The sequence below is a fragment of the Pseudophryne corroboree genome, chromosome 2 (genome assembly GCF_028390025.1).
Source record: "Pseudophryne corroboree isolate aPseCor3 chromosome 2, aPseCor3.hap2, whole genome shotgun sequence".
In the NCBI taxonomy this organism is placed as follows: domain Eukaryota; kingdom Metazoa; phylum Chordata; class Amphibia; order Anura; family Myobatrachidae; genus Pseudophryne; species Pseudophryne corroboree.
In genome coordinates, this window is record NC_086445.1 from 235,455,505 (window position 1) to 235,479,762 (window position 24,258).

Below are 24,258 nucleotides of genomic sequence, written 5' to 3' on the forward strand. Positions count from 1 at the left end.
CTAGCCCCGCCTACTGGGCGTGACTAGCCCCGCCTACTGGGCATGACTAGCACCATATATTAGCAGTTAATGCAATCTAAATAATACAGGGAATTTGATTAAATAGAGTGTACAGTGAGGGCTGACAGAGGTTTATTAAACCTAACAATCTGTAAGCCTGGGACCTCGCTGACATCTGGCAGTGTATATTAGCTTTGCAATAGTGCGAACGCTTTCTTCGCAGAACGGCTACAGAAAAAAATTGTGCAATTTTAGAGCAGCTCAAAACCTACTCAGCGCTTGAGATCACTTCAGACCATTCAGTTCCGGATTTGACGTCACAAACACGCCCTGCGTTCTCCCAGCCACGCCTGCGTTTTTCCGCACACTCCCTGAAAACAGTCAGTGGCCACCCAGAAATGCCCATTTCATGTCAATCACTCTACAGCAGCCTGTGCGACTGAAATGCATTGCTAGACCTTGTGTGAAACTACATTGGCCATTGTGAAAGTATGTCGCGCATGCACATTGCGCCGCATACGTACCGATTGTTTGCCTCAGCGAACAATTTCAGCTAGCGATCAACTCGGAATGACCCCCATAGTGAGTGCCGACCACCAACTATCTGTTTATATACACACACAAAACTTGCGAGGAAAAAACAGATGCACTCGGAGGCTTTTAAAAGTGCAACTAATGTGTTAAAACATAATTGCATAAAACTCCCAACGTTTCGGGGAAATTTCCGCCCCTTTGTCAAGGTAAACTGTTAACCTTTTTCTCGCAAGTTTTGTATCTGTCCAGTCAGAGGGCACCGGAGTGCTCACCGCGCTTTTTTACTTGTATTCAGCATTGAAGCTGTCGCTGACAAGCGGTAACGTAAAAACACCCATCAGCGCTGTATGTCAAGGCCAAACAGCGCCGAGGAATGCTCTTTTTCGCCGGCGTCCCTAACTACTGTGCATGCGCCGTTGTATGCATACTCCCGACACATGCGCGGTTGTGATTTTCTGGACGCGGCGCCCATTTTGGTGTTCATGCTGACTGGTTTTGTTGCAGCGGAGTCCTCTCTCTATAGCAACCCGGCTGCTGTGATGTATGCCGGGATTGCTGCGGGAGGGGGGAATTGGAGCACAGGACAGACACTGCTGTGCATAACGTCTGCCCGGAGCAAACAAAGCCATTTTAGGTAAGCGAGCGCTATTTCAGAAATAGCGCTTGTTGTTAAATAGACTTTAGTGTGCAGCAGTATAGGGAAAATGAAAGGCTAATAGTGCTGATAGTTAGCAGCGCTATTAGCCTTGTTAAATAGAAATTGGTCCCATTTACCAGCTAAAACGAGTTTCCAGCAAGGAAACTTGTTGATAAATGGGGTCTTTATCAGGGACGTGCAGTCAGGGGAGGCAGGGGAGGCAGTGCCTCCCCTGTCATTAATGAGTAAAATAATACAAAGAAGATACTTATGACACATAAGTATCTTCTTTATTATTTTACCTATCATTATATATGTTCAAATCACTTTGGGAGGCACCGATCGTGGTGCCTCCCGTAGTGATTAGGAAAAGTATGGGGAGCGGGGGGCGGGCACAGGCGGGCCCTAGCAATGGGCTGGAAAAGCCCATTGAAATAACATGGGAAAGCGGCACCATTAGTGGTGCCGCTTTCCTACAGGGACGTGCTTTCAACCTATGAAAGCAGGTCCCTGTGAGTGAGGCCACAGTGATTGGCCAGCGGATCCGTCACTGGATCCGCTGTCAATCACTGTATGGGGCGGCATCGGTACCTGCGGAGGTGCGGCGGCGGAGGTACGGGAAGCGGCGGGCCGGGCGGCGGAGGTACGGGATGCGGAGAGGCGGGCGGCGGTAGCGGCGGCGGTAGCAGAGTTTTGGCAGCGGAAGCGGTACCCATTTCAAAAATGGCGCCTCAGCGTCATTTTTGAAATTCAAGATGGCCGCCGCGAGCCAATCATGGCTCGCCGCGTCATTGCCCCGCCCCCTCCCGCTGACTTATATAAGTCAGCGCGAGGCAGCGGCTGTCAGTCCGACGGCGGAGGAGGAGCGGAGAAGAGCTCCTGAAGACGCCGTGGAAGTCCTGGATGGGCGGCGGCTATGCAAAAGAGCTTAGCAGCCGCCGCCCACCAGGTGAAGATGCTGGAAGTCCTGGGAAGGCGGCGGCCACGCAAAAGAGCTTAAAGGCCGCCGCCTCCCAGGTGAAGACGTCGTGGAAGTCCTGGATGGGCGGCGGCTATGCAAAAGAGCTTAGCAGCCGCCGCCCACCAGGTGAAGACGCCGGAGGAAGACCCCAGAAGTCCTGGGGAGGTGGCGCCCTCCCAGGTGAAGACGCCGGAAGCCCTGGGAAGGCGGCGGCCATGCAAAAGAGCTTAAAGGCCGCCGCCCCCAGGTGAAGACCCAGTTTAATAAAGAATTTTTTAAAGAATGTGTTGTGTGTTTTTTTTAATATTTTCTTTACAGGTGGACTACAGGTGCCAGCGGGCCCTTTATGTCCGGGCATGCTGGCACTTGTGGTTCTCCAAGTGCCAGCATGCTGGGGCAGGCTTGCTGGGACCTGTAGGCCACCTGTAAAGAACAATATTACTATTCTTTGCAGGTGGACTACAGGTGCCAGCGGGCCCTTTTTGTTCGGGCATGCTGGCACTTGTGGTTCTCCAAGTGCCAGCATGCTGGGGCAGGCTTGCTGGGATCTGTAGGCCACCTGTAAAGAACAGAACATACAATGAACCCCGCACCCACCGCCACCAGGGGTGCGGGGCATAGCACTGGGCTATCAGCCCAGTGCTGGTTGTTGCTCGGGAGGGGGGACCCCATTTTGATTTTTTGGGGACCCCACTTTCCGAGGAATTCCAGCCCTGGGCTGACTGGTTTGGGGGGTGTTTAATGGCAGGGGGACCCCACACTGAGTGTCTCCCCTGCTATGGCATTATCCCCCCTGGCTGGTTCTGCCTGGTGCTGGTTTTAGTGGTGTGGGGGGGGGGACTGCACTTTTTTTTTGGGGGGGGGGGGGGGCGAGTTTAGCTGCAGTGCCTCCCCAGGCCCTGACCTCACCGCACGTCACTGGTCTTTATGTATCTATCTTTCTGAGCAAGTTGTGCTTTTATGGGAGTGATTATATACAGATATATATATATGCATATATATGTATATAGATATACACATACATATACCTGTGTGCTCGTGCTCAAATAATATAATCCCCCATTGCCGTATTCTGCAATGTGTACGTCACTCCAGGCTTGGTAGAAAAAAGTTGATGTTTAGTCCATGTTAAATGAGCATCATACTACAAAAGTGCCGAGTGCAACTATGAGCAGGCTGCACTCAGCACTTTTGTAGTATGATGCTCATTTATTTATTTCATTTCATGCTCATCAACTTTTTTCTACCAATCCTGGAGTGACGTGCATATTGCAGAATACGGCAATGAGATATATTTATAATATATATTAATAATAACCATATATTTTCTAAGTTTTATCCCACCCCCACACCCTGTCTGGCCTGAACTTTGCCCTGGACCTTTGTGCACACAGACAGTGACTGAGTGAGTCTATCACTCACATTCTGAAGCCTCAGGCAGCAGGCACCGACTCCTCTCCTGCAGCGGTAGAAAACGGCAGGGCAGCAGGGCAGGCACACAATACTAACTGCCAATGCCACTGCAAATGAGCACGGGCGGGAGCCTGGAAAACAGCCCACAGCGCAGAGCGGGAAAGGAGGAAGGTAGAATAGGGGAGGGCGCGCGGTGTGACGTCCGCACGTCACACCGCGAGGCAGTCGGATGATGACGGTGGGTGGGCTGGGTTGTGCGGCCAGCCCACCCATCCACGAAGAAGCCATTTAGGTTCAGTGCAGCTGACAGGGAGCTGTCAGCTGTCACTGTGTGAGTGGTGTGACCGGCGGCGGCGCAGCGGGAGGGGGGTGAAAGCATGCTGTAAGGGCAGCACCAGCGAGCGATGCAGGAGCCAGGAGGACTAGGTTATATCCGATCATCGCTATCAGTGTGCTGCTGTAGTAGCAGTAGCACACACACTGCTACAACAGCAGCACACAGACAGCAATGACCGGTGCGCAGGCGTAACGTGCGGGGGGTGCCGGACATTAGGGGGTGCCTGTGCGCACCAGGCACCCCCCGTGCGCACGCCTATGCTCCTGACCTGAAATCTCATTTAAAGGTTAAGTATCCGTGGAGGCAGTGTATAAATGTTAACTAGGAGGGGGTGTTGTGTTGTGCTGTGGGGTGTACTGAAGTGTCTCTAGGATGGGGTATTATGCTGTGGGGGTGTATTTATGTTTGCTAGGAGGGAATAGTGTGATGTGGGGGAGTATTAATGTTCTCTAGAAGAGTTACTGTGGTACAGTATGTAGATGTGTTAATGCTATGTGTCGTGGTGATATACAGTATTATTGTGGGTAGCAGGGTGTCTACTAATGTTATCTTTGAATGGGGGGTGTATTAATGTTATTTTTATGTGTGTGTGTGTGTGTGTGTGTGTGTGTGTGTGTGTGTAAAGCGCTGCAGAATATGTGTGTATACCTCCCAACATGACCCTCTCCAGGAGGGACAGAATGCTCTGTTCCTGGACTTCCCTCTTAATTTAATATTGCCCTCATCTGTGTTGAAACACCTGTGTTATCAATGAACCTGTTCAAGACAGGTGTCGGTGATCCCAAATTAAGAGAAAAGTCCAGAAGCAGAGCAGTTTGTCCCTCCTGGAATGGGTCATGTTGGGGGGTATGTGTGTGCGCTATATAAAATAACTGGTAATAAAAATAATATAGTGAGTGTGTGTTATGCAGGTAGCTGTGTGAAAGAATCACTGCACTTTCCAGCGTAATGTATTTACTGATACAATGTTTCTCCTATAGTATCTGGCTTCAAGTGAAACATTGTGATTTATTATGGTCTTCTATGTATTAAAGCAGTGATTTTCAACCTTTTTCAACTTGCGGCACACCGGCAAGACTTTAAAATTGCCAAGGCACACCATCAGTGCCACACGGGGGGAAAAAAACATTGGCCCCCATAGTAATTAAACAGACACACTGGCCACCACAGTAGCACAAACACATTGGCCCCCAAAGTAATACAAATACATTGGGTACTGCGGTAATAAAAAAAAAAATGCTTCCACCCCCACAGATTTATAATAATGGGATGCAGTTAAAATACCGGCTGTCGGGATTCCGGCATTCAGGAGACCGAAGCCGGAATACCGACAGCCAGTGAAAGTGGAAAAAGTGGAATCCCGACCTCTTCAGGGTATTCCCACTCGGGTTGGTGGGTCCACGCCATAAACTGAGTGGGAATATAACCTGTGGTGAGCTAAGCAAGCCACCGGGCTTGAAGTGTGGTGAGCGCAGCGAGCCCGCGAGGGTACTCACTGCTGGGATTCCAACAGACGGGAAGCCGCTGTCGGTATACTTACAGCCAGCATCCCGTTTGTCGATAAAACATAAAACATATCAATTTTATAATAATGGTACACACTTCTCCCCCAGTAATTCCACATGCTGCTCCACATAGTAATTCCACTCCCTGCCCCCATAATAATTCCACTCCCTGCCCCATAATAATTGCACTCCCTGCCCCATAATAATTCCACTCCCTGCCCCATAATAATTCCACTCCCTGCCCCATAATAATTCCACTCACTGCCCCCATAATAATTCCACTCACTGCCTGTCCGCGCCCCCCGTATTTTCTGACATTGTACTTGCATCCAAACACCTACAGTAATTCCACACACAAATTCATGTTTGTTTGTTTTTAAATATATACTGTATACCTGCAACTACGATGAGCGCTGAGAAGGCAGCACGGATTGACGAGCAGCACTGACCAGTAGGCGGGCGGGCACTCCAGGAAGGAATGCGACGTGGCCTGCGTGATCTATGAGTCACAATAGGTCACAGGCCGCTCGCGGAAGTGCACAGCGCTGGCTGCGCTGCCTGAGCCGGCTATTGATTGCGGCGGGTGGCGGGCGGCTGGCTGGTCTCTCTGGCTAGTGGCAGCGGATCTCCCTGGCGGGCGGCGGCACACCTAGAGACCGCTCACGGCACACTAGTGTGCCGCGGCACAGCGGTTGAAAATAGCTGTATTAAAGGTTATATCTGCTTTGTTTTTGTTTGTTTTTTTAACACTGCTGGAACCATCGCAGTGCAGTTTTTCTTCAAACACAGCCTTTTCTGAAGTTTATTTAATTGTTGTTTTATAAACCAGAGTTATTTTTTTTCTGAGACGGCTACTGGATTATGCATAACATCATTGAGCAAATAGATTGTTTAACTTTCCAGCATGGGGTTGATAGTATTGTCATATTTAAGTGAAGGGTCTCTCCCCGCAGCTCAGTGCTCGGATCCAAACAGGCATGGCAGCTAATGCACCGCTGCAGCCCGCTCTTGTACCGCTTAGAGCCACAGGGGAGTGACCAGATGTCAGCTACATTAGGGGTTGTCCTTCCGGCATTTAGCAATCTGTACTGGGAGATGCGAGTTACTGGCCATTCTCAGATGGAAATTATACCTGTCCCACTTTATGTCACACTGCAGCTGGCTGTGGAACTAGAAGTCCCAGCACACTTTGAATCTGGTTGGATACACTATACACTATATAATGATATGAACCCGGCACACCAATGGGGCAGCCTTCACCCCAATCTGTAACCTGGCTTGTCTGCCCTCCTGAGGTGTAGCGACCCCCTTCACATATGTAAAAAACGAGGTGGCAGTCCAAGGCATGTAATACGGTGAGATACTTTAGTGCAAACACATCAATGTTTCGGGGAATGATACCCCATCATCAGGATAACAAGTGCAAGTGCAGAAAAACAAATTATACTTACAATCACCTCCATTCCCGCCGGAGTCCCGAGATGGCGTCCGGCGGCGAGCAGGAATGGAGGTGATTGGGGGGGTTCCCACTTTCAGAGAAAGTCCATCCCTGGGCTGACTGGTTTGGGGGGTGTTTAACGCGATTGCAGGGGAACACCACACCGAGGGGTCGGGGGGGGGGGGGGGGGGTTGGCGTTAATCAGGCAGTGCTTCCCCGGCCACAGACTTCACTGCACGTCACTGCTTTGACCCCTCCTCAAGGGGGGTACTGTTAGATTTCTGTTTGCATGCCAGGATTTCTCATGTACTTGTTTAGAGTACTGTTGTTGGCCGCCTGTGGTGAGTCTGTGTAATTGCAGCCTGTTTCCTATGTGTTCAGTCTCACCTGCCAGTAATTAGGCCATTACCTTGTGCCTGACTTCCAGCTATCCTGATAGAAGTAGATTATTGTACCTGTATGTTCCTGGTTAGCTGCCTGGAAACCTGTTCCTGGTCCCTGTCTGTAATTACTGGTTCCAGTCTGAACTCCTGGTGCACTGGTCCTGGTTCCTTTCTGGATCGTGTCCAGTCAATAGTCCTGTTCGGTTTCCAGCTCTGTTGGCCGGTCCTTGGAACTACCCTGTGTCATTCCCTTGTGGTATTGTGAGTATGCAGCTCTGCCACATTCTGCGTCAGAGGCCGCATTGTTATTACTTTTCTGTTTGCTGTACCTGGAGACTTTGACTGTTCGATTCTTGACCAGATCTTGCCAGCCGGTGTTCAGGTTTTCATGGAGTATCCACGCTAATAGTTCTTTATTTATATTTATATCTTTAACATCCCTGTGCATTGTTGCTCTCACTGTTTATTTGCTTATAACATCTAAAACCATTGTTGTTTACATTATCACTCATGCATTGGTGTTGCAGGGTTAGTTAGGTTCCCCCTTACTCATTCGCAGACTCAGGTGGTGCCTTGTCACTTACTAAGACCGGGGGGCATCAGAGTTTGGGCAGACCTAATTTGCCTATTCAAACACGGCTACCGTAGGCACAAGAACTTTAGCACCGCAGGCACCATCCAACCACTAAGAGGGGTAATGGAGTCAGGGATAGAGCACGAGTTGCTGCAGACATCAATTCTAGCTGCAGCTTTATCTGTGAGTACTGGAACTTCTCAGTTGTCGCATACTCCCCTGAGTTCCAGGTACTCCAATTCGTAACAATAGCTATAGATATATAGAACCAATGTAGAGACTGTTGAGCATAAATATACAACAGTACTTGATTGGTGGTGCTCCCAGTAATTTTGTAGATTGGACTACAGCTGAAAGGAGAGGAAAAGACAAAAATACTGTTTTCTGGGAGCACTCATTTGTAAATATAAATCATTTTGTGTCAAGTAGGAAATGGATATAAAACTTAACCTTTAGTTCAAAAATAAAATATTAATTATAATGTCGATAGTTCATGGATAAAATATTAGTCTTGGTGACAAATAACATAATCTTAAAAATCGTGATTGACCTTTTTGACATATGAGGTTCAAGATAGGGTGAAGGTGAAAATATCAAAAACGTGTGTTCAGGATTCCTTATGTGTGAATCAAATAGGATATCCAAATCATCACAGAACACTTGGGATATTCTCTTTTCTATGGAGACTGGAATGCTGATGCCAAAGATTAGATTCCAAAGAAATGAATATAAAGTGATGGTCTCCTAGAAAAATTGTCCACAGCACCTAGTATTCCCAGGTGGTCTCCCATCCAGGTACTGACCAGGCCTCACCTGCTTAGCTTCCGAGATCGGACAAGATCAGGCGCATTCAGGATAGTATGGCCACGGACAGTTTATTGTAAGGAGTGTGAAATGGAAACACTTCTGCTTTCTGTACTGGACGGGGGTCAAGTTCAAGAACCCGTCCCTGTTTTTCCAGATGAGAGAGTGTGAGAAAACAACTTCTCCTTTCTGTTGTGACAGTAAGAGCGTATTATTCCAACTGAAGTGACTGTCAACCAGATGAGAGAGTGTTTTAGTTGAGAGACCAGAAAAGGGAGCACTTCTGCTTTCTGTTGTGACAGTATGATGATTGGCAGAGGCGTACCACCTGGGCCAAAATTGCTGTCAACTAGATAAGAGAGTGTCAAGAATAGAAAAAGTAAGAATCAATTGAGGTGGGAAAATAAAGATGTGTAGCAAAATTGTTGCTTGGTAGTGATAAGTATTGTTTAAATAAACATAACTTCAAATATGCTGCAACCAAAATATTTAATACTAGGCGATTCATCGCGCCCTACAGGTGCTCTTCACACCGTCGTTAGGGGCTTCGCCCCGTTAACCTCTGCACGGCTTTGCCGCGGGTGGGGGAGGGGGCAGTTAGCCGGGGTGGTGCGGTTGGGGGTGGGTGGGTGTGAGGGTGCTATGGTTGCAGGGGCGGGTGGGGGAGGGGGTGGAGTGCCACGGGTGGTGGGTGGATGCGGTGGGTGGCGCATGTGTTGGTGCTGCGGGTGGGGGAGAGGGTGGGAGTGCCGCGGGTGGGGTGCGAATGCGGTTGGTTGCCGCGGGTGTTGGTGCTACGGGTTGGGGGAGGGGGCGGGAGTTCCGCGGGTGGGTGGCGCGGGTGTTTGTGCTCTGGGTGGGGGAGGGGACGGGAGTGCCGCGGGTGGTGCGCGTGTTGGTGCAGCGGGTGGGGGAGGGGGGGAGTGCCACGGGTGGTGGGTGGATGCGGTGGGTGCCGCGGGTGTTGGGTGCTGCGGGTGGGGGAGGGGGTGGAGTGCCACGGGTGGTGGGTGGATGCGGTGGGTGCTGCGGGTAGGTGGCGCGGGTGTTGGTGCTGCGGGTGGGGGAGAGGGTGGGAGTGCAGCGGGTGGGGGGCGAATGCGGTTGGTTACCACGGGTGTTGGTGCTACGGGTTGGGGGAGGGGGCGGTAGTTCCGCGGGTGGGTGGCGCGGGTGTTTGTGCTCTGGGTGGGGGAGGGGACGGGAGTGCCGCGGGTGTTGGTGCAGCGGGTGGGGGAGGGGGTGGAGTGCCACGGGTGGTGGGTGGATGAGGTGGGTGCCGCAGGTAGGTGGCGCGGGTGTTGGTGCTGCGGGTGGGGGAGAGGGTGGGAGTGCCGCGGGTGGGGGGCAAATGCAGTTGGTTACCGCGGGTGTTGGTGCTGTGGGTGGGGGAGGGGGCAGAGTGCCACGGGTGGTGCAGGTGTTGGTGGTGGGGGAGGGGGTGGAGTGCCACGGGTGGTGGGTGGATGCGGTGGGTGCCGCGGGTAGGTGGCGCGGGTGTTGGTGCTGCGGGTGGGGGAGAGGGTGGGTATGGGGGAGGGGCAGGGTTGCAGCGGGTGGGGGAGGGGTGGGGGGTGCTGCAGGTGTGGGAGCTACGGGTGGGAGTGCCGCGGATGGGAGCGGATGTGGGGGATGCGTTGGGTGCCGCTGGGGGGGGGGGCAGTGGGTGTTGGTGCTGTGGGTGGGGGAGGGGGCAGAGTGCCACGGGTGGTGCGGGTGTTGGTGCTGTGGGTGGGGGAGTGCCACGGGTGGTGGGTGGATGCAGTGGGTGCCGCGGGTGTTGGTGCTGCGGGTGGGGGAGAGGGTGGGAGTGCCGCTGGTGGGGGGCGAATAGGGTTGGTTGCCGTGGGTGTTGGTGCTACGGGTTGGGGGAGGGGGCGGGAGTTCCGTGGGTGGGTGGCGCGGGTGTTTGTGCTCTGGGTGGGGGAGGGGACGGGAGTGCCGCGGGTGTTGGTGCTGCGGGTGGGGGAGTGCCACGGGTGATGGGTGGATGCGGTGGGTGCCGCGGGTGTTGGTGCTGCGGGTGGGGGAGAGGGTGGGAGTGCCGCTGGTGGGGGGCGAATAGGGTTGGTTGCCGCGGGTGTTGGTGCTACGGGTTGGGGGAGGGGGCGGGAGTTCCGTGGGTGGGTGGCGCGGGTGTTTGTGCTCTGGGTGGGGGAGGGGACGGGAGTGCCGCGGGTGGTGCGGGTGTTGGTGCTGCGGGTGGGGGAGTGCCACGGGTGATGGGTGGATGCGGTGGGTGCCGCGGGTGTTGGTGCTGCGGGTGGGGGAGAGGGTGGGAGTGCCGCGGGTGGGGGGCGAATGCGGTTGGTTACCGCGGGTGTTGGTGCTACGGGTTGGGGGCGAGAGTTTCGCGGGTGGGTGGCACGGGTGTTTGTGCTGTGGGTGGGGGAGGGGACGGGAGTGCCGCGGGTGTTGGTGCAGCGGGTGGGGGAGGGGGGGGAGTGCCACGGGTGGTGGGTGGATGCGGTGGGTGCCGCGGGTGTTGGTGCAGCGGGTGGGGGAGGGGGGGGGGGGTGCCACGGGTGGTGGGTGGATGCGGTGGGTGTTGGTGCTGCGGGTGGGGGAGGGGAGGAGTGCCTCGGGTGGTGGGTGGATGCGGTGGGTGCTGCGGGTGTTGGTGCTGCGGGTGGGGGAGAGGGTGGGAGTGCAGCGGGTGGGGTGCGAATGCGGTTGGTTGCCGCGGGTGTTGGTGCTACGGGTTGGGGGAGGGGGCGGGAGTTCCGCGGGTGGGTGGCGCGGGTGTTTGTGCTCTGGGTGGGGGAGGGGACAGGAGTGCCGCGGGTGGTGCGCGTGTTGGTGCAGCGGGTGGGGGAGGGGGGGGGAGTGCCACGGGTGGTGGATGGATGCGGTGGGTGCCGCGGGTGTTGGTGCTGCGGGTGGGGGAGGGGGTGGAGTGCCACGGGTGGTGGGTGGATGCGGTGGGTGCTGCGGGTAGGTGGCGCGGGTGTTGGTGCTGCGGGTGGGGGAGAGGGTGGGAGTGCAGCGGGTGGGGGGCGAAAGCGGTTGGTTACCGCGGGTGTTGGTGCTACGGGTGGGGGAGGGGGCGGGAGTTCCGCGGGTGGGTTGCGTGGGTGTTTGTGCTCTGGGTGGGGGAGGGGACGGGAGTGCCGCGGGTGGTGGGTGGAGACGGGTGGGGGAGGGGGCAGGAGCAGTGGCGCCACAACGTGGGTGCGGGCCGCACCCGGGTGTTACCCTCTGAGGGGTGACACCAAAGTGCCGGCTCCTGTCACAGCGCAGAAGCCAGCACTACAGATTCAGCAGTGTCCCCCGAACCACAACGTGTCGAAAACGGGGGTCGGGACGCGAAATCACGCCCCCTTCCGTGAAGCCACGCCCCCTTTTCGCCCGCGACCGCAGCGGGTGTTAGAAAAGTGAAGACTCTGGGCGGGAGTGCTGCGGATGCTAGTGCTGCGGGAGGGGGAGGGGACGGGAGTGCCGCTGGAGGGGTGCAGATGCGGGTGGTTGCCGCGGGCGGGCGGACGGGAGGGAGAGGGGGGTTGAGTCACTGTTCGGCATGTCTCCCTGACTCAGTGGCAGCCGCAAGACTGTGAGGCGGGTAATGTGAGTTCCGCTCACAGTCAGCGGCTGCGGTGTCACCACTCACCAGGGGCAGTACGGGGAGAAGGGAGACAGGGGACTGGGCGGAGATCGGGATGGGACTGGGCGGAGAGAGGGAGGGGACTGTTCCTGGCCAGATCTGTGCCTGTGACTCCGCCCAGCGTTACGGCCAGCACAGAGTCACAGACTTGGGCAAATATATAGGAGATGGCATATAGGTCTCAACTGGTTGTTGAAGTAATTATTGTATATTACTGGGGTTTATAAGGCAATAACTTGCAGAATAAAAAATGCAGAGTATAAAGACCAGGTAAAATTCAAATGATCTGTGCAGGATTAATTATGTTCCAACACCTTGAATTCAGTTGTCTCACGCAGGACTTTACAACTGTCCAGATACCAACTATGTATCAAAGAGGGCTAGCAAAACATTCAATTATTAAGTAAATCTCAGGGCTGGCTCATATCAACACCTGGAATTCAATTGTTTTACTCAAGTCCTTAAAGCTGTCCAAATACTAGCTGTGTATCAATAAATTTGCACAACAATCACTTATTATGTAGATTGAGCTCAGGACTGGCTCACATCACAATTATTAGTTTACATCCCAAAACAGGTTTCTACAAAAGTCCTGAGCTCAACTTACATAATAAGTGATTGCTGTGCAAGTTTATTGATCCGTCCGTGCTCTCCTGCTGATCGCACACCCACACGCCCATCCGTGCTCTCCTGCTGATTGCCCGCCTGTGCTCTTCTGACCACCCAACCTTCCATGCTCTCCTGACCACCCTCCCGCCCATGCTCTCCTGCTGCTCGCCCGCGCTCTCAGTCCTCCGCAGGCAGCATCTCTCTCATGGGTACTTGGAGCCGCCGCCGGAGGACACATGCTGAGGCAGTTTAGAAGAGTCTATCACTGAGACAGACAGTAAGTCACTATTTGTTTCTTGTGTTCAATTCCCCATCAGCCTCATTGTCTGCAGAAAACCTCCTGGGAGAGGCTGAAAATTAATTGAGATAATTATTTCTTTCATTATTACCCTGCCGGTCAGGACTGTATTACTGGCTGCTTGACAGCCGGGCGCCCGGGTTAATCATGGGTACATGTAAACCTCCCCCAGTCTCCTCCTCTAACTGCGTGATGTGACGCGATGATGTCATGCCCTTGCACCCACCAATGCTCTATCTCCACATGTCCCATGCCAACGCCGCTGTGGAAGAGCTGCTTATAGCGTTCCGCTTAGGATAGATCCAGAGGACAAATTTAAAATTAATTGGCCTCGATTCAATTCTAAGCGAGTTGAATAGCTCTGGGAATAAGCTCCCGGGGCTATTCAATACAGCGCAGTGGTAAGTCGGAGAATGCCCGTTCTCCCAGACTAAACAGGGTGTTTTATCAAGAGAACTGGCATTCTCCGATTTAAGTACCCGGCGTGATGTTGTTTCCGCCATGCTAAGGGGAGAAATCATCATCGTGCCGACACTTTTGTCGGATTTCTGCTCACACCCCTCCGGGGATGTGAGAAATCCTGTTGTCAGGTGTCACAGTGCATTGTATTGAATAGCCCCAGGAGCTAATTACTGGCTCTATTCAACTCGCTTAGAATTGAATCGAGCCCATTGACTTAATGAATCATCCAGCGGTTGTTCAGCAGTGCTGTCTGTCACTGTGAGTGAGTGGCATAATGTGAATTTGGCTCATACTGTGTGGCGTAATGTGAATTTTGGCTCATACTGTGTGGCGTAATGTGAATTTCGGCTCATACTGTGTGGCATAATGTGAATAAGGGGCACTACTGTCGGTAGCTGGTGAGCATGGGGACATTTGTGACAAATGCTGGTGTCCTGCAAAGGAGGGGTCTGATGGCATAGAAAGAGACAAATTTGGCTCTGACGGCACATGTGTAAATTTTAAAGATTACTTGTGTTATATTAAATCTTAAATGTTCGGCCACCTAAATCTCCCATACTTTTCAGAGTTGCCCACACAAAATCAGGGTGTAGATGCTGAGGGGTGCAAGGGGTGGGGTGTGTTTGTGGGGGATGTATATGCACCTAGGCCCACCACACTCTAGTTCCACCACTGGGTCAGGGATAGGTTGGCAGCTTAGGACTCAAGGTTATGCCGTAGCGGACAGTCATTTTATTTCTCCTGAGTTTATTATATCTACCTGTATTATTAGGAATTAGGGAGAAATTATATTAAGCAATGTGATTTTATTGAGAGAATGTAAAATAGTGCTAGACATGTCCCTGGGCGGTGCTAAACATGCCCCTCCGGTGGTGCACCCCCTAATAAAATTAGCTGCGCACGCCTATGATAGTTGGTATCTGGACAGTTGTAAAGTGCGTGAGACAACTGAATTCAAGGTGTTGGAACATACTTAATCCTGCACAGATCATTTGAATTTTACCTGGTCTTTAAACTCTGCATTTTTTATTCTGCAAGTTATTGCCTTATAAACCCCAGTAATATACAATAATTATTTCAACAAGCAGTTGAGACCTACAGTATATGCCATATTAAATATTTTGGTTGCAGCATATTTGAAGTTATGTTTATTTAAACAATACTTATCACTGCCAAGCAACAATTTTGCTACACATCTTTATTTTCCCACCTCAATTGATTCTTACTTTTTCTATTCTTGACACTCTCTTATCTAGTTGACAGCAATTTTGGCCCAGGCGGTACGCCTCTGCCAATCATCATACTGTCACAACAGAAAGCAGAAGTGCTCCCTTTTCTTGTCTCTCAACTAAAACACTCTCTCATCTGGTTGACAGTCACTTCGGTTGGAATAATACGCTCTTACTGTCACAACAGAAAGGAGAAGTTGTTTTCTCACACTCTCTCGGCCCTCATTCCGAGTCGTTCGCTCTGTATTTTTCATCGCATCGCAGTGAAATTGCGCTTAGTACGCATGCGCAATATTCGCACTGCGACTGCGCCAAGTCATTTTACAATGGAGATAGTATTTTTACTCACGGCTTTTTCATCGCTCCGGCGATCGTAGTGTGATTGACAGGAAATGGGTGTTACTGGGCGGAAACAGGCCGTTTTATGGGCGTGCGGGAAAAAACGCTACCGTTTCCGGAAAAAACGCAGGAGCGGCCGGGGAAACGGGGGAGTGTCTGGGCGAACGCTGGGTGTGTTTGTGACGTCAAACCAGGAACGACAAGCACTGAACTGATCGCAGATGCCGAGTAAGTGTGGAGCTACTCTGAAACTGCTAAGTAGTTTGTAATCGCAATATTGCGAATACATCGTTCGCAATTTTAAGATGCTAAGATACACTCCCAGTAGGCGGCGGCTTAGCGTGAGCAACTCTGCTAAAATCGCCTTGCGAGCGATCAACTCGGAATGAGGGCCTCTCTCATCTGGAAAAACAGGGGACGGGTTCTTGAACTTGACCCCCATCCAGTATAAAAAGCAGAAGTGTTTCCATTTCACACTCCTTACAATAAACTGTCCGTGGCCATACTATCCTGAATGCGCCTGATCTTGTCCGATCTCGGAAGCTAAGCAGGTGAGGCCTGGTCAGTACTTGGATGGGAGACCACCTGGGAATACTAGGTGCTGTGGACATTTTTTCTAGGAGACCATCACTTTATATTCATTTCTTTGGAATCTAATCTTTGGCATCAGCATTCCAGTCTCCATAGAAAAGAGAATATCCCAAGTGTTCTGTGATGATTTGGATATCCTATTTGATTCACACAAAGGAATCCTGAACACACGTTTTTGATATTTTCACCTTCACCCTATCTTGAACCTCATATGTCAAAAAGGTCAATCAGGATTTTTAAGATTATGTTATTTGTCACCAAGACTAATATTTTATCCATGAACTAACGACATTATGATTAATATTTTATTTATGAACTAAATAAAAAAGTTAAGTTTTATATCCAATTCATACTTCACACTGAATTATTTATATTTACATATGAATGCTCCCAGAAAAAAGTATTTTTGTCTTTTTCTCTTCATGTAATCCCAGACAGAGTCAATGATGTTGAGATCAGGGCTATTGGGGGCCATATCATCACTTCCAGGTCTCTTGCTTTTTTTTATGCTGAAGACAGTTCTTAAAGACATTGGCTGTATGTTTGGGGTTGCTGTCCTGCTGCAGAATAAATTTGGAGCAAATCAGATGCCTCTCTGATGGTATTGTATGATGGATAAGTACCAAGTTCAGTTGTGCTACATGTACTGACTCATTAGTACACAGATATGAAAGTGCCACATACCAAATTAATCAGCATAGTCTTCTTGTGCATCCTAGTTTCATTGCATTATGACTATGACACTTTTTGGGGTAAAAAGGCACAAAAGGATGCTAATATATTTGCAACTGCAGCAGATGACGCAAGGAAGGCCGCGACTGCCTCCATTTCATAATCAGGCCCTATTAGGAGGGAAAACCCCATCCCTTCCACAAACCCCACCCCCTCAACAGAACATCCACTATTAGGACTGATACCACAAAATTCCCAGCCTGGTTTTCCAGTCCAATGTGCCCCTGTCCGAAAGAAGATCTTAACATGCTCTTAGTTATTTACACAAAGAAAAAGATGCAAGTAGCAATGTGAATATTCATTCTCCTAGCACTCTCATTATTAGGTGCACGGCTTAGAGAGGAGGAGCCAAAGGCGCCTATAATAGTGGCTAAGGTAGAGAATGTCATGTTCTGTAGTAGTTTGCATTTTAGTTCCTTGGATGAAACATTTTATAAAAAAGACATGTCTTGCTCGCTTAGTTTAGAGGAAAGAAATGAAACTATTTTAAGAAACATTTTTGTAGTCAACTGGACTGACCAATTAGTGGGGGTTTTCATAGATGACAGGACCAATTTTCTGATGACCTCCATATTTTGTGTGTATAAACTGCCATTCAAATAAAATATACCATGTGATTTATAGAAAGTATCTATAAGAATGCATTCATAAACATAATCTCTAATAACTAATGTAATAAATTACAGAAAACCCGGAAAAAGTTACCATACAGTTCAATGGACATTGGTTTATCCATTTATAAATGTTATTAGGCAAGGTTTTTTTAAATAAGAGGAGCACTTTGATGAGCTGCCTCTGCTGCACCGCTGGCCTTATCAGCTAAGCTAGCTCAGGCTTCACCTGGGCAGCAGAGGGCAAGATTATGATCTTTTGTAAGAGCCATCCATTGACCCCAGAATACCCTGCAAAATTCCCTTTACCTAGCAGCTGTGTCAAAGAAGGGAATACTCAATCCCTTGAAAGAAAATGCAATCAGAAAAAATTCAATGACACATGCGCTTGTAAAGTATTAAAAATACCACAATTTCAATTTATTAAAATAATATCATATGCCCCACAGTCAACTGGACAAAGAATATATAAAAAATCCACAACATATATGAAGTAAAAAATATGAGCTTTTATACAAAACACCACTCCCCAGGAGGCTTAGTGTCCATATACAGTAGCTGCAAATAGTATTCACTCTAATGCTGATTGTAATGCATACCTCCCAACTTTTTTAAGTGAATAGAGGTACCTTTTGGCCTCGAGAAAGGGGGCGTGGATTCGCGGGAGTGCTGCGATCGCGGACCATGCCCCCGGTTTTAGTCACTGAGGGGGCATGCCCAGAGCTCTGTAAGCTGCTGGCATGCCCCGCCTCCTTCTGTCTCTAGTGAATAGGAAGGGCAGCGAGTGACAGAGCCTCCCAACTACCATCCCCCCCTTTCCCCACCATGGACACTGTGGCCCGCGGGTGGGACAGCGGGACAGTCCCCAAAAAACGGGACTGTCCCGCGAAAATCGGGACAGTTGGGAGGTATGTAATGGATCACTTATGACTACAGCCCTGTAATTTATAACTCTGCACAGAGAGAATGTTCTGACTGAAAATCTCACAGCATAGTGATAATAAAGGCTTTTTATCTTGCAGTGTTCATAAGTGCTGTATACCTTTCCTTATTAGGATGTTCCTCGCTGTTAGTTAGATCCTTTGAGCACAGCTCTGGCTTGGGACTCCAAATAGAAACGGAGGGCAAAGATGATTACCTGCACATGCAGGTCAGCTCTCTGTCAGTGATGCACACACTCTCCTTTTTATGATGTTCCCGGCTGCAGGTTAGATCTTTTGGGCACAGCTCTGGCATGGGACTCCAGATAGAAACGGAGGGCAAAGATGATTACCTGCACATGCAGGTCAGCTCTCTGTCAGTGATCCAGACACTCTCCTTATTAAGACGTCTTATGTCTGAGGAAGCCGCTGATTAAACAATTGAAGGCGGGGAAATGCGTTACATTACGGCTCCTACAGTGTCTGAACTATTGACAGAGAGCTGACCTGCATGTGCAGGTAATCATCTTTGCCCTCCGTTTCTATCTGGAGTCCCAAGCCAGAGCTGTGCTCAAAGGATCTAACTAACAGCCGAAGACATCCTAATAGGGAAAGGTATACATCACTTATGAACACTGTGTTACGCACACCAGTGCTAACAGGAGTATACCGGTGTATGAACAGAGAGGGAAGCAAAGCAAACAAACTCACAGATAGTATAACATAACATAAACAGGAGGTGATGGAATAACTAATAAACACAAAGTGAACGGGGAAGCCCAAAGGCTCAGGAATTGGGTGTCTCCCTAGTGTCAGGAATGCTCAGATGGAATAGAGCGGACAATAAAGCGATGTGTAGTGATTTCACATGTGGAGCACCTGAAATGATGTTGCTAAGAGCAACAGAAAAAACCCCAAAGGGTTACCAACGGGTGTGGGAATAAACTCCTTGGTCAGAGATAGAAATATAGACACAAGGAGAGTATCCACAATCCTAACCCCCACTTGCAGGGCACAGGTTCAGCTTACTGCCACTAAACTGACACCTGGACGCCCTGCACAGTGAGGGAGGATTAAGCAAGCAGGTCTGAGAGTACAGCCGCAAACCTGCTGGGTTCACAGAATAGCAAAAGAACCCCATCAGGTCAAACAACTAACTCCAGTCTTACTGCTAGGTCCGGATTGGCAGAATGAAGTACCGAATCCCAAGGCCTATTAGCAGTAAGCAACAAGTAAATACAAAGTCACACAGTACTAGCTAACTCTCTGGAACTGACTAACAAACATAGATTCAGCAGCATTTGCCTAGCCTGAGAGGATGGTTTATATAGCAGGTGCTGTCCACGCCCCACTCGGACCTCACAGACTGTGAGCACAAAACCAGCGCCGGATTCCCTGCCGTGCACAGAGCCTGTAACCACTACACAGTAAAAACCCGGACCGGAGTATCAGCTGCGCTTAGGTTACTTCGCTAACACTTGCCTCCCGGTTGCCATGGCGACGTGGCAGCGCAGAGCAGGAGATCCTAACAGTACCCCCCCTCTGACGAGGGGTAAAAGAACCCCTACCACCGGGTTTATCGGGGAACTGCGAGAAGAAAGAGCGTATCAGTCTGGGGGCATGAAGATCACAACTGCGCACCCACGACCGCTCCTCCGGGCCATACCCCTTCCAGTGCACCAAAAATGACAGCCGACCCCGAACCATCTTGGAGTCAAGAACCCTTTCAACCACAAACTCCCTCTGACCCCGTATCAGAAGAGGAGAAGGTCTTCCACTGGAAGAAGGATTACTAACCACCAGTTTTAAAAGGGAACAATTAAATGTTTTATTGATACCCAATGAACGGGGCAGATCTAACTGAAATGCCACCGGATTGATAACCCTGGTGATCTTATAAGGGCCGATGAACCGGGGGCCTAACTTATGAGATGGCTGTCTCAACTTCAAATTCTTGGTGGACAACCAGACGAAGTCTCCTAATTTGAAGCTGCAGGGTCTTCTCCGCTTATCAAAAACCCTTTTGGTCACTAATGACACAGACACAAGGGCTTTCTTCACTTTCCTCCAAATACCCCCAAGGACCGAAACAACAGAGGAACCACCAGGCGTGGAATCCAGGGGGTCAAAAGAATTGGCCTTAGGATGATGCCCATACACACAAAGGAAGGGAGAGATCCCTGTAGCAGAGTGAGCCGCGTTGTTATAGGCAAACTCCGCCATGGACAGATGAGCAACCCAGTCAGTATGACACTTGGAGACATAACACCTGAGGAACTGCTCCAAGGACTAGTTCACCCTCTCAGTCTGCCCATTAGACTGTGGATGGTAGCCTGACGACAAGTTCACAGAAATCTGGAGATCAGAACAAAATGCCCTCCAGAATTTGGCCACAAACTGGGATCCACGGTCAGAGACCACATCAAATGGCAACCCGTGGAGGTGCACAACATGCTGCATAAATAACTCAGACAGGCATCTGGCCGATGGCAACCCAACCAGTGGAACTAAATGCGCCATCTTCGACAACCTGTCAACGACAACCCAAATGGCTGTCATCCCCGAGGATTTGGGCAAGTCCACCACAAAATCCATGGAAATGTGGGTCCATGGCTTAGACGGAATAGAGAGTGGATGTAATGGGCCGACAGGAACCCCTCTAGGAGTTTTATTTCGGGCACAAACATCACATGCCCGAACCCACTGATCCACATCCCTAGCCACCGAGGGCCACCACACCGCTCTAGACAGCAACTCCCGAGTTCTGGCAATACCCGGATGCCCTGCCGACCTCTTGGCATGGAATTCCAGGAACACTCGCTGTCTTAACCTAGGAGGCACAAACAAAAGACCTACCGGAAGGTATGGAGGAGCCTGCTCCTGTGCTCTAAGGACTAATGACAAGAGGTCCTTGGTAATGCCCACTTTAATACATGATGGGGACACAATGGGCAATGGCTCCTCGGTGGTCTCTTGAACTGGAGCAAAACTCTGCGAGAGCGCATCAGCCTTGATGTTTTTTGACCCAGGGCGATAGGTTATCAAAAAATTAAAGCGAGCAAAAAACAAAGCCCATCGTGCCTGCCTGGCATTGAGCCGCTTCGCTGACTCTAAATATGCCATATTCTTATGGTCGGTGAGAATTGAGACCACAAACTTAGCCCCCTCAAGCCAGTGTCTCCACTCCCCGAGTGCATCCTTTATAGCCAACAATTCCCGGTTACCCACATCATAATTCATCTCGGCAGACGAAAATTTACGGGAAAAGTAAGCACAGGGATGAAGGCGATTATCGGACACCCCCATCTGAGAGAGCACTGCCCCAATACCTATCTCAGAGGCATCCACTTCTACCACAAAAGGACGCTCTGGATCTGGGTGTCGCAGCACCTTGGCCGAGACAAATGCCCTTTTGAGATGGGCAAAGGCCGCTTTGGCCTCACAAGACCAGTGAGCAACATCCGCCCCTTTCTTAGTGAGTGCCACTAAGGGGGCCACTATAGACGAAAATCCAGCGATAAACCGTCTATAAAAATTCGCAAAGCCCAGAAAATGCTGAAGCGCCTTCAAATTAGTGGGCTGCACCCAATCCAGGACTGCCTGTACCTTAGAACCCTCCATTTGGAAACCTTCTGAGGAGATAATATACCCTAGAAATGCGATTTGCTGGACTTCAAACTTGCACTTCTCCAGCTTCGCCCCAAGCTGGTGGTCTCTGAGTTTCTGGAGGAGTAAGCGTACATGCTTCCGATGTTCCTCCAGGGAATGAGAGAAGATTAGGATGTCATCTAGATAAACAACTAAGAATCTATCCAAATATTCCCTGAGCACATCGTTCATGAATTCCTGGAAGACTGCCGGGGCATTAGAGAGCCCAAAAGGCATCACCAAATATTCATAATGCCCTGAGTGGGTATTAAAGGCAGTCTTCTATTCATCCCCCTCTCTTATTCGGATTAGATTGTAAGCACCGCGTAGGTCAATCTTAGTAAAAATTGTGTCACTACGAAGCTGGTCAAACAAAACCGAAATGAGAGGCAGTGGGTACGAGTTTTCAATCGTGATACGGTTCAATTCCCTGAAGTCGATGCAGGGTCGCAACGAACCGTCCTTTTTACCCACGAAAAAGAACCCCGACCCAACTGGGGACTGTGAGGGTCTGATAAATCCCTTAGCCAAGTTCTCCTGAATGTACTCTGCCATAGCCTGAGTCTCAGGACGTGACAGGGAGTACAACCTGCTCTTGGGAAGCTTAGCATCCGGCAACAAATCAATGGCACAGTCATATGGGGAGGTAGTACCTCCGCAACTTTTTTGGAGAACACATCCGCAAAATCTGCATAACATCCTGGCAATCCTGGCAAACATAGCTGCGAGAGCCTGACTGGAAGGCTCAAGCAACTCCTGAAACAATCACTACCCCAACTAAGAATCTCCCCCGAGACCCAGTCAAATTGAGGGTTATGGGCCCTTAACCAGGGTAACCACAAAACCAATGGGGCAAAAGAACAGACAGTCACATAAAAAGACAATTTTTCAGAGTGTGTGGCTCCAATAAACAAAGGAATTTGGCTGGTGCAGGAGGTAATTTTACCCTGGGACAATGGTTCCCCGTTTAACCCACAGATCTCAATCTCTGATGCCAAAGGTACTGAGGGAACAGAGTGTTCCAGGGCGAATTGACGGTCCATGAAAACCCCATCTGCCCCACTGTCAACAAAGGCCTCAGTCTTGACAGTTTGACCGAGGATCTCCAAAGTCACCGGAATGAGAAAAGTCTTTTTGGGAAATTCTGACTTCTGGCCTGACAGGATATTTCCCATCACCCTCAGGCCCTGAAGTTTTCCGTTTTTTCTGGGCATGATACTACAACATGACCTTTATTCCCACAGTACAAACACAAACCCTGCTGTCTCCTCCGTGTCTTCTCACGCGAGGAGAGGCGGGTAGCCCCAATCTGCATAGGCTCCTCGGAATATTCCTCAGAGTCTGAGGTTCCCTTGGGAAAAAAGGAAACTGCGGTCTCCCTTTCAAGCCTACGCTCTCTCAGCCGTCTATCCACCCGGATGGATAACTGCATGAGCTGATCTAAGCTATCAGGCGAGGGATATTGTACCAGTTGGTCCTTTATCTGGTCAGAAAGGCCCCTTCGGTACTGGTTTCTCCGGGCTGGGTCATTCCACTGGGTATCATGAGCCAACCTCCGAAACTCCGTACTATAAACCTCAGCTGGCCGTCGCCCTTGCTTAAGAACCGTAATCTGAGCCTCGGCTGAAGCCATCTTGTCAGGGTCATCATACAAAATGCCCAGTGCCGTAAAAAAAGCATCAACACTTTTAAGCGACGGACAGTCAGGCTGTAACCCATATGCCCAGACCTCTGGGTCTCCTTGTAGCAAGGAAATCACCATGCCCACCCGCTGAATCTCCGACCCAGAAGACTGGGGCCTAAGCCTGAAATATAGCTTACAGCTTTCCTTGAAACAAAAGAACTGCGAGCGATCTCCAGAAAAACGATCCGGGAGATTTACTTTTGGCTCCTTAACCCCTGAACTTGCCGCTGCTGCTGCGGGAGCTCCGCTAGCGGCCTGCGGGGTGTTCATTTTAATGGACATCTCATTAAATTGTCGAGTCAGGACCTGCACCTGATCGACCACCTGTTGCAAAGTATTTTGAGGGGTATGCTCCATATTCCCACAAAATTTCAACAGGAGTAAGGCTGCTCAATATGTTACGCACACCAGTGCTAACAGGAGTATACCGGTGTATGAACAGAGAGGGAAGCAAAGCAAACAAACTCACAGACAGTATAACATAACATACACAGGAGGTGATGGAATAACTAATAAACACAAAGTGAACGGGGAAGCCCAAAGGCTCAGGAATTGGGTGTCTCCCTAGTGTCAGGAATGCTCAGATGGAATAGAGCGGACAATGAAGCGATGTGTAGTGATTTCACATGTGGAGCACCTGAAATGATGTTGCTAAGAGCAACAGAAAAAACCCCAAAGGGTTACCAACGGGTGTGGGAATAAACTCCTTGGTCAGAGATAGAAATATAGACACAAGGAGAGTATCCACAATCCTAACCCCCACTTGCAGGGCACAGGTTCAGCTTACTGCCACTAAACTGACACCGGGACGCCCTGCACAGTGAGGGAGGATTAAGCAAGCAGGTCTGAGAGTACAGCCGCAAACCTGCTGGGTTCACAGAATAGCAAAAGAACCCCAGCAGGTCAAACAACTAACTCCAGTCTTACTGCTAGGTCCGGATTGGCAGA

The 24,258-nt window shown here is 50.2% G+C and overlaps 1 protein-coding gene and 2 pseudogenes across 3 annotated transcripts in view; 2 read left to right on the top strand and 1 right to left on the bottom strand.

Annotated features, from left to right (window-relative positions):
• LOC135011624 (17-beta-hydroxysteroid dehydrogenase type 6-like) overlaps window positions 1-24,258 on the top strand; it is a 142,672-nt gene that overhangs the window by 75,960 nt on the left and 42,454 nt on the right. The window contains exon 1 of one of the 3 annotated variants that reach the window (XM_063952475.1): window positions 7,268-7,469. The exons of the other annotated variants lie outside the window; for them this stretch is intronic. Coding sequence (XP_063808545.1) covers window positions 7,285-7,469 — 185 coding nt within the window. The 5' untranslated portion in view covers window positions 7,268-7,284. Of the gene's footprint in view, window positions 1-7,267; window positions 7,470-24,258 lie in introns of those variants that run through there. 3 annotated transcript variants of the gene reach the window in all.
• LOC135052691 (5S ribosomal RNA) lies at window positions 8,537-8,654 on the bottom strand (annotated as a pseudogene).
• On the top strand, window positions 15,617-15,734 carry LOC135052666 (5S ribosomal RNA; annotated as a pseudogene).